A 14378-nucleotide genomic window follows, 5' to 3' on the forward strand; every position below is an offset into this window, starting at 1 on the left:
AAAATGGACTTTTCTCTAAAATAACCTTGAGTAATTAGTAACTTCATAGGTTGAATGAACTACACCCTTATCACAGTGTATCGCTCATGCACTGTGTCTTTATGCAATTTGTGTCATCAAAAAAAAATAAATCCTGGTCTTCCTTCAACCACCCTACTTCATCTACCGTACCTAATCTGTTAACTAGTGCTTTTCCTCAGAAATAGCTTTAGAACTGTCTCCTGGTTTATTTACTTGCCTGGCACCAGGTGGTTTGGGACTCTTAATACTGTAATAATCTTGGTGGTAGGAATGCTGGACTTCTGTATCAGGCAACAGGAGAAACAGACTGCAGCATTTCCTCCTTCTGGCAGACAAGAGTCCTGAGGGCCTTGTCTTTCAAGACCAAATGGTGAAATAGCTCAATCTAGCTTTGTCTCACTTTGTAACAAAAAAAAATATAAATTCCAAAGGCTGTTTAAAACAGTAAATGGCATAAGGCAGTAATTGAGAAGGTGGGATAATGCTGGAAGAGGTTTCAGCTTCAGGTGAAGACTAATCTTTAGTTACTTCTTCAGTGCAAGTAGTTGATTTCCCAGCAAAAGTGCCTTTACTCATGGTGAGGCAGAAGTTTATATTCATATCCTTAAGCTGCTACTGCCTGTGGAGTTAATAGGACTCTCCTAAGGCATGATTAAATATCAGGCTGTGGAAATCTTTAATAAATAAGTTGACATTTCAGATAAATTAGTTACTTTTCATCTAGTGTTCTGTAAATAAAGGGGATGCTAATGAAACAGTGAATTTGGAGTTTCTGTCAACTGTTTGGGAAATCAGGTCCCAGACAAAATCTGTTGAATGAAGCAAGTGTGTCCTATAAAAAGGAAATGCTGCCTGCCCTCTATATTCACTGGGTCGTATTTTTTTTTTCTTAGTGAAAGATTGGTTCAGTATAAGAGAAATTGGTTGCTTCATGAAGCAATCCAAAGCGGGATTTATACATGTCATGATTTTAGTAAATCTAGCCTTAATGTGAGTTGCAAATAAATGTGATAAATATGCAATAAATTTTACTTTTTTTGTATAAGGGTACTCTTTCTTGTTGTAGCATTGCTTTCTGCTTTCTCAGTAAGATTTTTAATAAGTGTGGTGGCATCTGATCTAACTTATGGGTTCCATTATGCCCTGCACTGTGAACTTTTTAAATTGTTTACTATTGTTCATGTTGTTTTTATTTCGCCATCCTTTTATAATTACTTCTGAGTTCAGGAGTACAGTTTACATTATCCTCTGGAAAACAGTGAAGAAATAACAACTGAGATACAGAATTTAGTTCTTTGAGGTTTTATTTTATGGGAACTAGACACAGAGAAACAACTGTGTGCATGTCAAACTGGAGAGTTGATATCAAGATACTTGAAAAACAAATATTTCTCAATTTAGAAATGCTTGCCTGTATGGGATTATTGAGATTATAAATGATCACACAATATTCCTGAAATTAAAGAATTTGTGGAATAAACAAACATTTAACAAAAAAACTACAAATGTGTGGGTGCTGGGAATTTAGTTAGTACTACATAAGCTACCTGCTTTACTGTGAGATTTTTAGCACTGTCCTTAACAGAACAATTTGATCTCTGAACTCAGACTGAAGAGTCATCTGCCTGATGGAATGATGTACGTTCTGTGCTGAAATGCTGTTAACTTCCACTGTCTGACCAGCTGACATGCATGCTTTTGAACGTAGCTGTGTCTTACACAGTTTGAAGTCTGGAAACAGTGGTACTGGAAAAAAAAAAGGGCAATAGCTTTATTTATTACACAAAACATTTTTTTAATACAAATGTAAATTGTTTAGACCAAACCTGCATAAATAGGCTCAAGTAAGATTTTGGGTCTAGTCACAGTTCCAGACTTCTCTGCTGTGCTCCAACTTTCCTAATTAGGTGTTTTGAGAACACTGCTTGCTGTGTTTTTCCTTCACCTACCTGTGGCTGTTATTAACAATTCCTTTTAAAAACAAAGCAGGCTCCAGGTCTGGATATTCTTAATAGACTTGTTCTTGCATTGTCATTTTAGAGTAAGAAATTATTTTTTTTCAACTTTTGCTTACTGTAGTAGAGTTGCTTTTTTGGATTTGCAGTTCATAGCAGCACTCCTGTCATTTGGTGTGAAGAGTAAGAATCTACACTAAGAATCCAAGCCCTAATGTCCTGTGATACAAGACAGCACTGCTGCTCCATGGGTGACTGGCTTTCTAGTTGTTTGGGCTGTTTAATCCTCACCTGCCTGGACTTCTTTAAAAATTCTGAGCAACAGAATTTTTTTCAGAGGTGAAGTCAGGTGCTTTAATCATTTAAACCAGGAGATTATATTCTAAATGTGTTAGCTCAAAATTATTGAGAACGGGTAGAATAGCCTCTCCTGTGGATTTTGAAATCAGTTTATTTACAGAAATTGAGTCTTGCACTGTAAACGTTAAATCATCTGGTGCTTCTACATGACTTCATAATTTCAGATTGTTTTTGTTAATACTGTATTTTGGCTTTTGAAGCAACCAAAATTATTTAAGATAGGGTACATTTCTACAAACTAACTGAAGGTGCTTTTTCAGTAGATCTGGCTTGGAAATATCACTGCTCTTGCACAATAGGTTTTTGTTCTTACACATTTACAGCAATAGTGTAGTTTTGAGAAAGAAAGTAGGCTAAATGCTAGTGTTTGCACTGTTTTTAATCCTGTACATAAGCACTGATAGATGCAGTAGGATTTGTGCTGTGTGTGAATTTCACTGTTTTAACTAAATTGTACAAGGAAGGTATCACATGTAGCAATTTCACTGCCTGTACTCAAGATTGTACAACAGGAAGTATTCTGGATTAGTGGTACTACATTAAAATTAAATACTTGGGTTTTAACTTGTTTTTTTTTGTTGAAAATTTTAGGTTAAGCTAGACTTAAAGTTTTGTATAGATTCAGTTTTACAGAAACCCTAATCTTTAGATTGTTCTCAGTGCTGGAATACTTCTGGGAAGGAAGGAAGTGTTTTCAGTTCCTCCTTCAGTACTTGCAGGAAAAAAAAAGCTTGTTTTAAGTAATTATCAACATTTCACAGGGTACAGAATGTTTGAATTTGAATAGGTCCACTATGAAATTTACTGACAACACCACTGAGTATTTTGTCACTGTTAAGCCTTTATATTGTTCTCAGAGCAGCCAGCTTCTCATTTCCATTACAGTTCTGTGCCTTTAAGAAAATGATCACAGCATATGGAGCGTGAATAATTTTAAAACAGGGCATCTATAGTTTTTTAAGATAGATCCTGCAAACCCAGTTCTCTGACTCACTTCCCACAGTGAGAAAAACTTACTGTGCAAATTTTTTTCAGCATGCTTGAACAAAATTACTAAATTAACTATATGAACCATTTATATATTACTGGTTGGCTACATACTCTTGTTATGCAGGAAAAGTATACAAAACTGCAGTATTAAGAGCTCTCGGCAAATACTTCTTGTCTATACTTAAAACAGAATCCTTAAGTAACTATACTATGTCTGCATGGCACTGCAGTATGTGGAAGCTGCGCTTCAGTCCTGAGGAGCAGTTTAGCTGGGTTTGCAAGGCAGTTTAACATTAAAAAGCAAAAGAGACTCCACAGAAGGTGGGGTTTTGTTCATGAATTTTGGCATGCTAGACTGCTGTATGCATTCCAGGGCCTAGGCTGGCTCAGGTATTGCTGCCCAAAGATACCACTGTTCTGTGCCGCACTGCATGCCTCACAGAAAACAGGGAGCTGATTTTACATTACATGGCTTATGTATGAAGGGTTATGTCTTCCTCTTGTTTGTTTAAAGTTCAAGAACTTGATCTATTTTCCTCACTGGTATGTAGTGGCATATCAATGCTAATTAAGTAGAAAGTATGTACAGCTAATAGGGTTAAAACCATGTAAAGTTACAGATTTTACACATTTTCCATTATGTTATCTTGAAGAAAGTGGGTAACTCAACTCTTCAATTTTAGTAAATAAAATCTGTAACTATCTATAATATCTGTACTAAATGCTGTACTAAAGATTGTGATTGTTATTCACTGATTCAGAAACTGAAGCATACTATTTAAGAGACTATGACTAAATTGACATTTTCTTCTATACTGTTATTTTTCTCAAAATTAAATTACTTTATGTATAAACTGACTGAAGTACTGAAGTATGAATATAAACATTGATCAGTGTGAAATACAAAGCCTGTGCTGGTGGTACAGGTTATTCTTTCACTGCAGAGTGTTTAAATGTTGCTTTAAGGCAGTCAGCAGCACTGATTACACACAATGCCAGGAAAAGAAGTATTTTTTAAAGTCAATTTTAAAGGTGCACAAGGGGCCCACCAAACACAAATGAAAGAAAAAAGAATGTTTTGGAGGTACTGGAGAAAAGAAGCACGTGAACTTCATTCAATGCTTTTAAAGTATTTATGAAACAGCAATTTTTTTTTTTCTTTGTCTATATAACCTGTTATTCAATGAACTGGATGCATGGAAATGGTTTCATAGATGCCTTTCCATTTTTATAAAGTGTTCATTGAAGCTGTAGTGGGTTTGTAGCAAGTACTAATGTTCTTGAGCTCAGGTAAAACCTATGATCAAATCTTTGGTGAGTTCTTGACAACTTTTCATGTCCCTAGTATGGGAACTTTCCTGATGGTGTCATACCACTTACCTCAACAACATATTGTAGAGAAAGGCACTATAGTACCTTTAGGTAAACCCATTCATCTGTAAGATGACAAGGTATGTTAAAGCAACCCCCAAGGCAAAGAAACAGCATTAGAAATTTATTCAGAATATAAGAACATTTGTAAAATAAGTAGTATAAATGGCTCTGTATAAATAAATGCAGTTTTTACAATTCTACATCAAATAAACATAAAACAGTTATTTTACAGCAGCTAGGAAACTAAAAAGCAGGAACTCATTTAAAGCTAATTCAGTAAGGTGAAGTGTTTCTAGAATTACCATGTTATGGTACAGTATTAAAGAAGGAGAAAATACAAATAAAACCAGTAGAACAATATTGACATTAATACAAACTTAGTAACATGTGCTTTGCAATAGCTAACAGTACATTCAAGCTGGTGAAGACTTACACAGTTAATTAGGAAAAAAGTATTTTTTTCTGAACACACTGTGAAATACAAAATCTCATGCACCTTGGTGACTTAGAAAATTAAATAATACACCCTAAGATAATTAATGAGTGAACAACTTAGGTTCTGTTGGCAAGAAGCATCTATTTTTCTTGCTTTGCAAATATATTACTTATGCAACAAGTGTTAAGTGGGTTGCTGTAACTCAAGGCGATTTGCACTCTTGGGTATGTAGATAGGCTGGTGTTTGTTTCAAGCAGCTGCATAAAAGGGGTTAGGTTTTTGGCATGTATTCTCAGGGTTAGTGCCATTGTTAACAGGTATACTGGAATTGCAGCTGATTGTTAATAACAGTTTTCACGGTAACAGTAAACCTTTTACCACTTCCCTGTTGACCTTTTCCAGTATGCAAGCAAATGAAGTAGAAGCTGCTTGCTTAGGCAAAATACCTGGTTGGTCTGGCAAACCATAGCTACTGCTGAGGCTGTAGAGTATCAATCAGCCTCGCTTTTTCATACAGAAACATTATGGGAGGAAGAGGCAGTGGTTTACATTTACTGGTGATTTATAATTTATTCTAAAACAGTTTCAGAGCATAGCTGGCAGGGAAGACGGTCAGTAAATGTAGTAAAACAATGTTCAGTTGATGCAAAATCAGCAAATTGTTAGGCCTGAAAAAGGCACCAAGGGATACTGCAGCCTTTTAAAGCCTTTAAAGCTAGATGAATATTTATACTTTCTTAATTTGTATATTTCCTTTAAAGACATGGTGCAATTCAAATGCTTTAAGCTTCATGTTATTAATAGCTTCCCTAGCTACAGAGAAATAGAAAAAATTGAGCCTAAGGGCAAATGCAGTGCAACAGTGGTTTCTAGTCACCTTAAGTGAAAGGTATTTCGCGCAGATAGTCTGAGATGACCTCAAGTTAACATGGATGTTTCAGATGCAAGAATACAAAACTGCAGCTGCATTTTTGCTACTGTACAAAGGAGGTAAGTCTTTCTGTTTCTTCAGAAACAAGTATGATCAGCTACCATTGAAGCTTTTGGCAAAACCCTATATTCCTGTTGGTGAAAAACTTGCTGGCCAAAAAAGGGTAACACCATAGACAGATGCTTAGGAAAACCATAGAGACAGTAAGAAATCAGTGTGCTTGCTCCCTCACCAGCTGGGTCTGCAAAGATTTCAATTTGCATTTTAAATTAGGAAGTTAGAGAAAGAAGACTGATCACAACCAGTCCCAGGGCACTGCTACCTACAATGTAATTTTGAAATCAGTATTGTCTTAACTTGCTGTAGCAATCAGTCATGTATGATGTTGGCTTTGTAGCAGATACATCAAGATTCTAGAGAAGCAGGGATTGCTACCCTAAGAAGAAAAAAGCAGCTACAGTAATAAGAGATGTGACAAACACCAACAGCTACAGTTTCAGAGGCAACCAACACTTAACAATAACACCATATTCTGAATGCAAATTCGCACAACTATTTTGGCTGCCTGGCCAAACCCAAGAGTACACAAAACCAAGTCCTCTAAAAATACTTCCTTAGTAAGAAATACTTTGTAGTAAGAAATTAAATGAATAAATGAAAGAAGTTACTGTAACTCTAAATACACTAATAAAATTCATGTGCAACTCAACATATAAAGCAAAAAGGATAAACAAATCCTGAAATCAGATTCACTTGAAAACAGAGCCTGAAAAAATGAAGTAGAGGTATAACAAAGTAGCAGGCTTTGTTGAATGGACTCTAGTTTGGCATGTTAAATCAAATGTGGAAACTGTTTTATGTACTCAGGTCAAAAAGAAGCAAATTCTGAATGAAACTGGTGCCTCTGTATTTTACTCTGTAGAGAAATCTATCTGATCTACTTTGCTTGATGTTCATTACCATCACAGGCCAAAATTTTCAGTTCAGGCAGTTTGATAATACAGTAATGTGACTTAAAACAATCAGCAGTAACAAAAACTAACCTAAGAAGCTGTATGAAGACTTCACCATTCACATTCTATTTGTGTCTGTATATCCATACACCTACACATTTATAGTTTTGCGCCTATGTATTCAAAATTAAACGGGTACATAACAGGTACCTTTTAATAAGCACTATACATGTGACAAAAATGGCACAACTTCTTAAGGAAAACCTTGACTATAATGTAATAGCAAGAAACCCCCAACTGTCTCTCAGAGTAATTGCAAACATAATGCACTATAAACACCAGATTCCCTATAATTTCAACTATTGTGTTGTGTGCAGAGGGAGCACAGGGATTGTGAAAACTCAAATTACCTCCAAACTGCCCAAATTGAAAACTCTGTTAAGAATTACTGTGTGACAGTGTCACCCATGGGACATTTAAAATGGAAGAGAAGCTGTAAGAATACAGACATAATGACACAGACAACATATATAATTATAGCATGATAATTCAGGCACTGCCATTTTACATTGCAAAACAGTCCTTAAGGTTAACACATTATCCCCATAACACCTCTCTGGGATCCCAGAGCAGGTTCTTACTGTGTCAGCATTGAGAGTCAGGGCTTTCAGCATTTCAAGCTACCTAAGTCAGCCTCCAAATGAAACAAATTTGTAATGGCACTAAGCATCTTTGAAGGAGATGCATTTAAAGTGAAGTTTCATTGGTGTGTGGTCTAGAATTCTCTTCTTCTAGTAAAGCTATTCTTTGTTTGAGCATTCTTACTTGTGTTTCATGTCTCTCCACCATGGCCATCATTTGTGATTCCAATTTCTTCAGCTTATTCTGATGCTTTTTCTTTGCTTTTTCATAAGCTCCTACCAAGTTGCTGTTAGAAATACAAGGCAATACAAGATCATTCAAAAATGGTTGTTCATAGCAAATGCCACAAAAATCTACCCCAAAACACCACTTTCAGGAAATTCCAAAGTTTGGATACTGATCATCTTCCTAAGATTTACTAGTTCTTTAAAATGCATGAGATCCAAACTTTGGTCCAAATCCAGATGAGTGCTAATCACTGACAAGGTGTGTACTGGCCCCCAAAAGATAGAGAAAATAAACTGGTTACTGAAAGCAGTTTTTAACAGAGATCAAAGAGCGAGCCAACTAGAGGCTGCTGGTGATGACTTCCCAGAGTGCGCACAGCGTCAGGACACACAGAATGGCATCTTGTGCTAATCTGTCAACTGCTAAGTATCTTCTGTGCCTCCACTTTGACTCATCAGGAAAGCTGGAGATGGGTACTGCTCCTCACCACATGGGCTTTAAGTATGATTTATTAATGAAAACTGCATTGCGAACAAATAGGTTTCTTGCAGGAAGGGCAGCTACACTTCATCACATTCTCAGTATATTCAAACACAGTCCCAGTAAAAACTACTGAGTGAGCAATAAAATTTAAGTGTGATTATCAAAGCCAGTTTATTAATAAAGAGACTGGAGCCAAAGAAAAGGGAGCAATTTTAACCAAAATAAGAGATTCATAATCTGAATAAATGGAGTTTTTTGTTTAATAAAATACATTTACTGGTACCTCAGTTAAGATTAAACTATTTATTTCTGTTCCTCTGTTCTTAGCTATGTACTTTTCAGCATCTTACATGGGAGGCTTATACTTCCTGCATCTCTAACTATAACCTTAAAGAGTCAACATGGGTGAAGACAAGGATCCAGAAACTGCTCATTAAAGTAGAGGAGGATTACAGTGCAGAGCATGGCCAAAAAAAAAAAAAATAAATAAAATCAATGGCACATCCACCTGCTGGTAGATCTTTTACCTGTTTGCCCGTTTAAGGTCATTAACAAATTCTGCGGACTGCTGATGTCTGATTTCACTGCTCTTGGTGAGTCTCTCCAAAGCACTCACTAACTCTTGCACTCTAGCCTTCAGTTTCTTCTCCCTGGGTAAGGGTAAAAGGAGGAAGAAAACTATTTTCAAAACAGAAATAACACTTCAGCTTGCAAGTACATGAATGGTTGTCCTGTGCTGGGTTGACAGGCTGAAAATATGTTCCTTTCTACTACTTGGATAAAACAGGAGGTAGTTCTAATATTAAACTTTTCCACAGGTTGATTTTTCTAACATTCACCATTTTAGAATATGGGATCAGAGGTGCAGAGAAAACAAACTTATCTGATGAATTATGGTCTTGTATGTATCAAATTACAGTAACCACAAAGATACATAAAAATAATACTTTAGAATACCTACTGTGTCTTGAATGAGACAGCGAACTACCAAAGGAAAATAAACCGTCATGTCTAGCACATAGGAATTTTAATTAAAAGTAACACAACAGGATTGTTATCTAGGTCAAGTTGCTCTATCCAACCTGACCTTGAACATTCCAGGGATGGAGTAGCCACAAATTCTCTGAGCAACTTGTACCAGTGTCTCACCACCCCCAGAGAAATTTCTTTTTTTCAGTTACTGCCTCAAATTTACACAAGTAATTTATACTACAGTCTGTATTACAGTAGATCACTAGGCTTCTTTTAGGAGCCAGCAAGTTCAGTCTATGTGGCAGCAGGAAACAGAGAAAGTTAAGAACAAGAGAGGGGAGTACTGACAGAAAAACACAAATACAAGAAATGCAGAAGACTACAGAGCACAGGCAGTTTCTTCTATGAGCTACACTCTTTTTCTTTCAAATGAGCCACAATATTGAAGTTTCAGATGTCAATATAATTACCAATACTTACTTATCAATTATGAACCAATAACTAATTACCTGAAGTGTGCCAAAATGGAAGTAAGGTGCACATTACAAATGCCTCTATGAAGGAAAGAAAAAGTGAAGGCGGCAGACATTCTGCAGAGGAGCAAGTGTTACAGCTTAGGGTTTAAGCTGGCTTCACAAGGCATTTCCCAGCACAAGCATGCATATGGCATTGAGGCTGGTGCTTCTTCTCTGGGAGCTCCCTGCAGCACAGCTGATGACTGCCCACAGCCTGCTCATACGCAGACACGAGACTCTCCCACCTCTTGTGCAAGGGTGTTGATGTGGAGATCCAGAAGCCTTTCTCTGTGACCCATCCTCGTAGCACAGACATCCCAGAGAGAAAAACATCAGATTTGAAAATTTTAAACAGGGTGCTAAGAATGACATATAGCTGGGCTAAAGTGGGACAAAGTTACATTTAGATTTAGTTAGATTTTAGTGTTGAACCTTACACTGGGGAACTCTGGAGACATTTGTCAGTGTTTTCCAGCTTAGAACCTCTTTGCAGTGATCTGCCTTCCCCTCCTGTTTTGGTTGCAGCGCTGCAAAGTGGGTAAATTTGACTTAATTTCAGTAACAAGACTATTACTAGCTTCCACATAAAGCCACTGAGCCCCATAGGAATGAATACCCTACAGTGTGGGAATACTGAATGAATACCCCCTAGCTCTGCGCCGATGCCCCTCGAAATCCAGCTCACCAGCCTGTAGTTTCGACGCTGGCCTGGCAACGGCAGCATTTTACAACCAGAGACTAGGGCAGCACACGTGGAAAGTTTCACTGTGCAAAGCTTCAGCAACAGAAGGGCTTTCACAGTCAGCCATGGAAATATTCCAAGTTAGCAATTTATCCCAGCACGCTGCAGATGCTGGTTTACTGACCAAAGAAAGAAGGACATAAGAGGACCCTTGTTTGATGAAAAAATCATCAGTATTCTTTATGCATCCTTTCACCAAAGGAGTGTATCTCAGTTTTCAAATTACACAATGTTTTCCCTAGTGTTTTAAAGCTCATTGCCATCCACCCCAAATAAAAGTTTTATTTTTATACCCTATCGTAGCAATCAGAAAGACACAGCACAGTCTACAGTCAAAATCTGTGTTCTGCAAAGAAAACAGAAACCAAAAAAAAAAAAAAAAAAAAAAAGAATAATCCAGTTTTTACTTGCTAAATATAAGATGCGTAAGATTAAGAAAAGCTCAGACCTGGCAGAAACCAGACTCATTACCTAATGTGTGTATGGCACTACTGGTATGACAGAACACTGTAGGGTAAATCTAGTCCTTGTCTGCTCTCAAAGGATACCACAGCCAGAGAGGCTCTGGGCAAGGCTCAGCAGCACTGTGCCCAGCACTGTGACCTAAGCCTGAAGAAGTCCAGCATTCACAGTATTTCGATGGGAGGAAAAAAACTAAAAATCACAAGAGGCTGTTGATTTGAGGCTGATTTAGCATCATGTGCAAGAAAAGGTATAGCTGTGAAAACACTGCACCCAGTCAACATGGGAAAAAGAACCTTGCAGAGACACAGTTTACTGCAGCTGGAGCGCTTAACATACTTTCTGTAACAAAAGCTGTGTGGAAAAAAAAAAAAACAAGTGAAAAGACCTGGAGGAATGTGTGATAGAAGTTTAGTTGTCACAGTCACCATTACTTGATAATATTACAGCACCTGACTAATACAGCACCTTTCATCTGTTTTTGCACTCACACCTTTCAATCTGTCATGTTCAGCCCAAACTCCACTAAATATCAGAAGCATTTCTTTACATCGGGCCTGTAAGGTCTTGCTACTTGGCAAAGATACAGGGCCTGAGGAGAGGTAAGTACCCTGGGCCTCCGCAGGCTAGTTAACAGTGGGTAATCCTTCACATCTACAGATGTCTCAAATTTACATTTATAGCAGTAAAACACATACATTGCCTGAGCTGACAAGATCCACACAATTTTTTTGGCTTTTCCTGATGTCTTTAAGTCAGTGAAAACAGTGCTAGCTAGGGCCTAACTCCCACCTTCATCTCAGGGAAACCTGGTAGCACGTGCTGAAATTCCCAAAATCTTATTAAAACAACACATAGGGATCTACTTTTACACTTACTGTTTCTTTACATCTAAGTATCTTTAGATATTTAGCCACAGGAAATGTCTCATTTTGGTCTGGGAAATGGAGATGCATATTTGGTTAAAGACTATCACATGCTGCAAAAAACATGTAAGGCTTTCTCTGAAGTGTGGCACTATTTATTCTAGTAGTAGATGAGAGGCCTCAGAGCTGTACCTTACTTACCTTGACCAGAAAATGCTCTATCCCTTCATAAAAATCCCATGCCTTATAATGCTAAACCTTTTCACTTCTCTCCATTTCCATCACTAATTACCTCAGTTTGGACAGTAAGAAATGTCCTTATTTGTGTCTCTTCAAAACTGATTGCTTAGTTGGGCAGTAAACAGGAGTAATAATGAATCCTGAGGTGCTATTTGGATTCCTTTAATGCATTACAGGGTTAGCTGTCTTTACAGGATTTCTAGCATCACTTCATTTCCTCCGTTGCTTTTGTAAATCAGCAGGATATGAAGAATCAGGCTTAATAAACAGAATATTTTAAAACAATAGTCCTAGTAATATGTAGCATTTTTCCTAAATGAGAATGTGTCAAAGCTGCAAACCAGGGATGGAACTGCATTTGACACAATGGCCATATGAACATCTTCCTGACACAGATGCCATATGGGTCTGGGAAGGCCTTCTGCTGCCAGACCATGTTCCAGAGCCTGAAGAGCAAACGTGCACAGAATTCACACTGCTGTCATGCCCCAGGGCTGTAATACGGACCAGTATGATCCTGAGAAAGCATTTATGTTTGTATTTTGATGTGAAGAGGGAAGGAAAAGCAAGCATTTTTACCAGAACACAATTTCTGTGAGTCCACAAATCAATCTGACTGCAGAAGTCAGCACAGATTTTGCTTCCAACATTTCCTTTTCAACTGGGTACTGCTACTGGAGCTGTGGAGAGCCACGGCAGCACCTCATTCACACAGAGAAAATGAGCACGTATTCCCAGAAAAGGGAAGAAGCTTATGATCTGAGGGCATGGCTTGCTTCCAACACAAGGGTTCTCTGTTCTTGGGGCACTTGGGAAGCCTGCTGGGGAAATACTCAACTGCTCCCTTTCCAAGAAAATGCAGAGAACAGGCCTACAGCCTACTCCAACATCTTCTAAAAACACTGTTTTCAATGAAATGCCTAAAGTGCTGGTAACAAAGACTTTTGTTTTGTATTCGCACAATCAAAACACTAAGTGGGCAATTGCTAATGGGTTTTCAAGGGCTTTTTGTTTCAGACTTACAGGATGGTTTGCACTGAAAGGCAAACAGACAGGGCGTGGCATCTCTGGTTTCAAGGCTACTGTAGAGAGCAGGGAATTCTGCCAGAGCTGTAAAGGAAACTACCATCAGGCACATTTCTGCAGTTTCTGTCAATTTGGCCTCCACGCAATGACACCATGTTTGGCCCAGAATAATGTAAGCAAGGTCTTGCGTACTTTATATTTTCTCTCCTGCCTGGGCTTTTCCAGACACATTCAGGTTTCATGTGCCAAAGCCTTCCCAGGCAGATTTTCCTGTCCTTGCTCATTCCACGAGATCTCCCCAGTGCTGAGAAAGGAAGCTGCACTTCCCTGGCACACAGAAAGTGAATTTTTCTGCCCCTGGCTTGAAACGTACCTAGCTGTTGCCCCTCTGCCCTGGGCTCAAGAACAACCATAGCTCTTGGTGAATCTGGAGTAAAAGAGGAGTAATGAGCTTTCTCCAGAGCAGGAGGCAAAAAAATTTCCCACAGCTTGGCAGAGGAGTCAGGGGTCTTTGGGGACTATCCTACACCTTGCCATCCCTAGAAGCGTCCATTTACTCATCAGGAAGCATTGCCTGCTACAAGGAAACCTCCCCAAATTCTGGCTCCCCTGTCAGAGTGGCTTCAGCTCAGCATCTGCCCCTGAGCTTCACAGACACAAAGCCCTGGCGCAGCAACAGGGCAGCCAGCTTGAAGAGACTGAGGACTCAGTGTTCCTGGGCACAGGTACCCAGGAAGGCAGGCCAGTGCCCCAGCATATGGGGTGTGGGGAGAGGAAGGAGAAGCAGCATCTCTAGCCATGTCCCCTAGCTTTCTGCATGGTCCCTGCTTTGAAGAAGAGGCACACACCTTCCATCCCACGCTTTGCTCCTAGTCCCTTCCCTGTTATGCTCTTGTTGTTTTAAACCTGGCATGTTCTCCCACTCCCATCTCTTCTTTTTCCAGTTCCAGCTGAACAGGGTGACACATGATTTGTTTTTTCTAGGCATTTGACTCCTCTCAGAAAATAACAGCTGGACAGTTAGAAGGAATTCAGGTACATCAGTCTGAGCTAACATCTTACTTCAGGCTGGCGTGCAGAATCTCCAAGACTATTTGAATGCATGCCTGCCTCACTAGTGCAGCTTGGCCTGCTACAGAAAACAACTGGTATTTAACCGAACTTTTTATAAGAGAGAACAAA

At 38.6% G+C, this 14378-nt stretch overlaps 1 protein-coding gene across 1 annotated transcript in view; it reads right to left on the reverse strand.

Annotated features, from left to right (window-relative positions):
* Positions 1-7412: 7412 nt before the first annotated feature.
* Positions 7413-14378, reverse strand: part of MCC (MCC regulator of WNT signaling pathway) — a gene marked incomplete at its 5' end in the record, with an annotated part of 49160 nt that continues 42194 nt past the window's right edge. Inside the window, 2 exons of the mRNA XM_061443080.1 lie at positions 7413-7948; positions 8901-9023. Of these exons, the coding sequence (XP_061299064.1) occupies positions 7768-7948; positions 8901-9023 (304 nt within the window). The remainder of the gene's footprint in view (positions 7949-8900; positions 9024-14378) is intronic.

The sequence above is a fragment of the Pezoporus flaviventris genome, unplaced genomic scaffold (assembly GCF_033815535.1).
Source record: "Pezoporus flaviventris isolate CSIRO_AGI_PZ_B2104156 unplaced genomic scaffold, CSIRO_AGI_Pfla_v1 ptg000285l, whole genome shotgun sequence".
NCBI classification, from domain to species: Eukaryota; Metazoa; Chordata; class Aves; order Psittaciformes; family Psittacidae; genus Pezoporus; species Pezoporus flaviventris.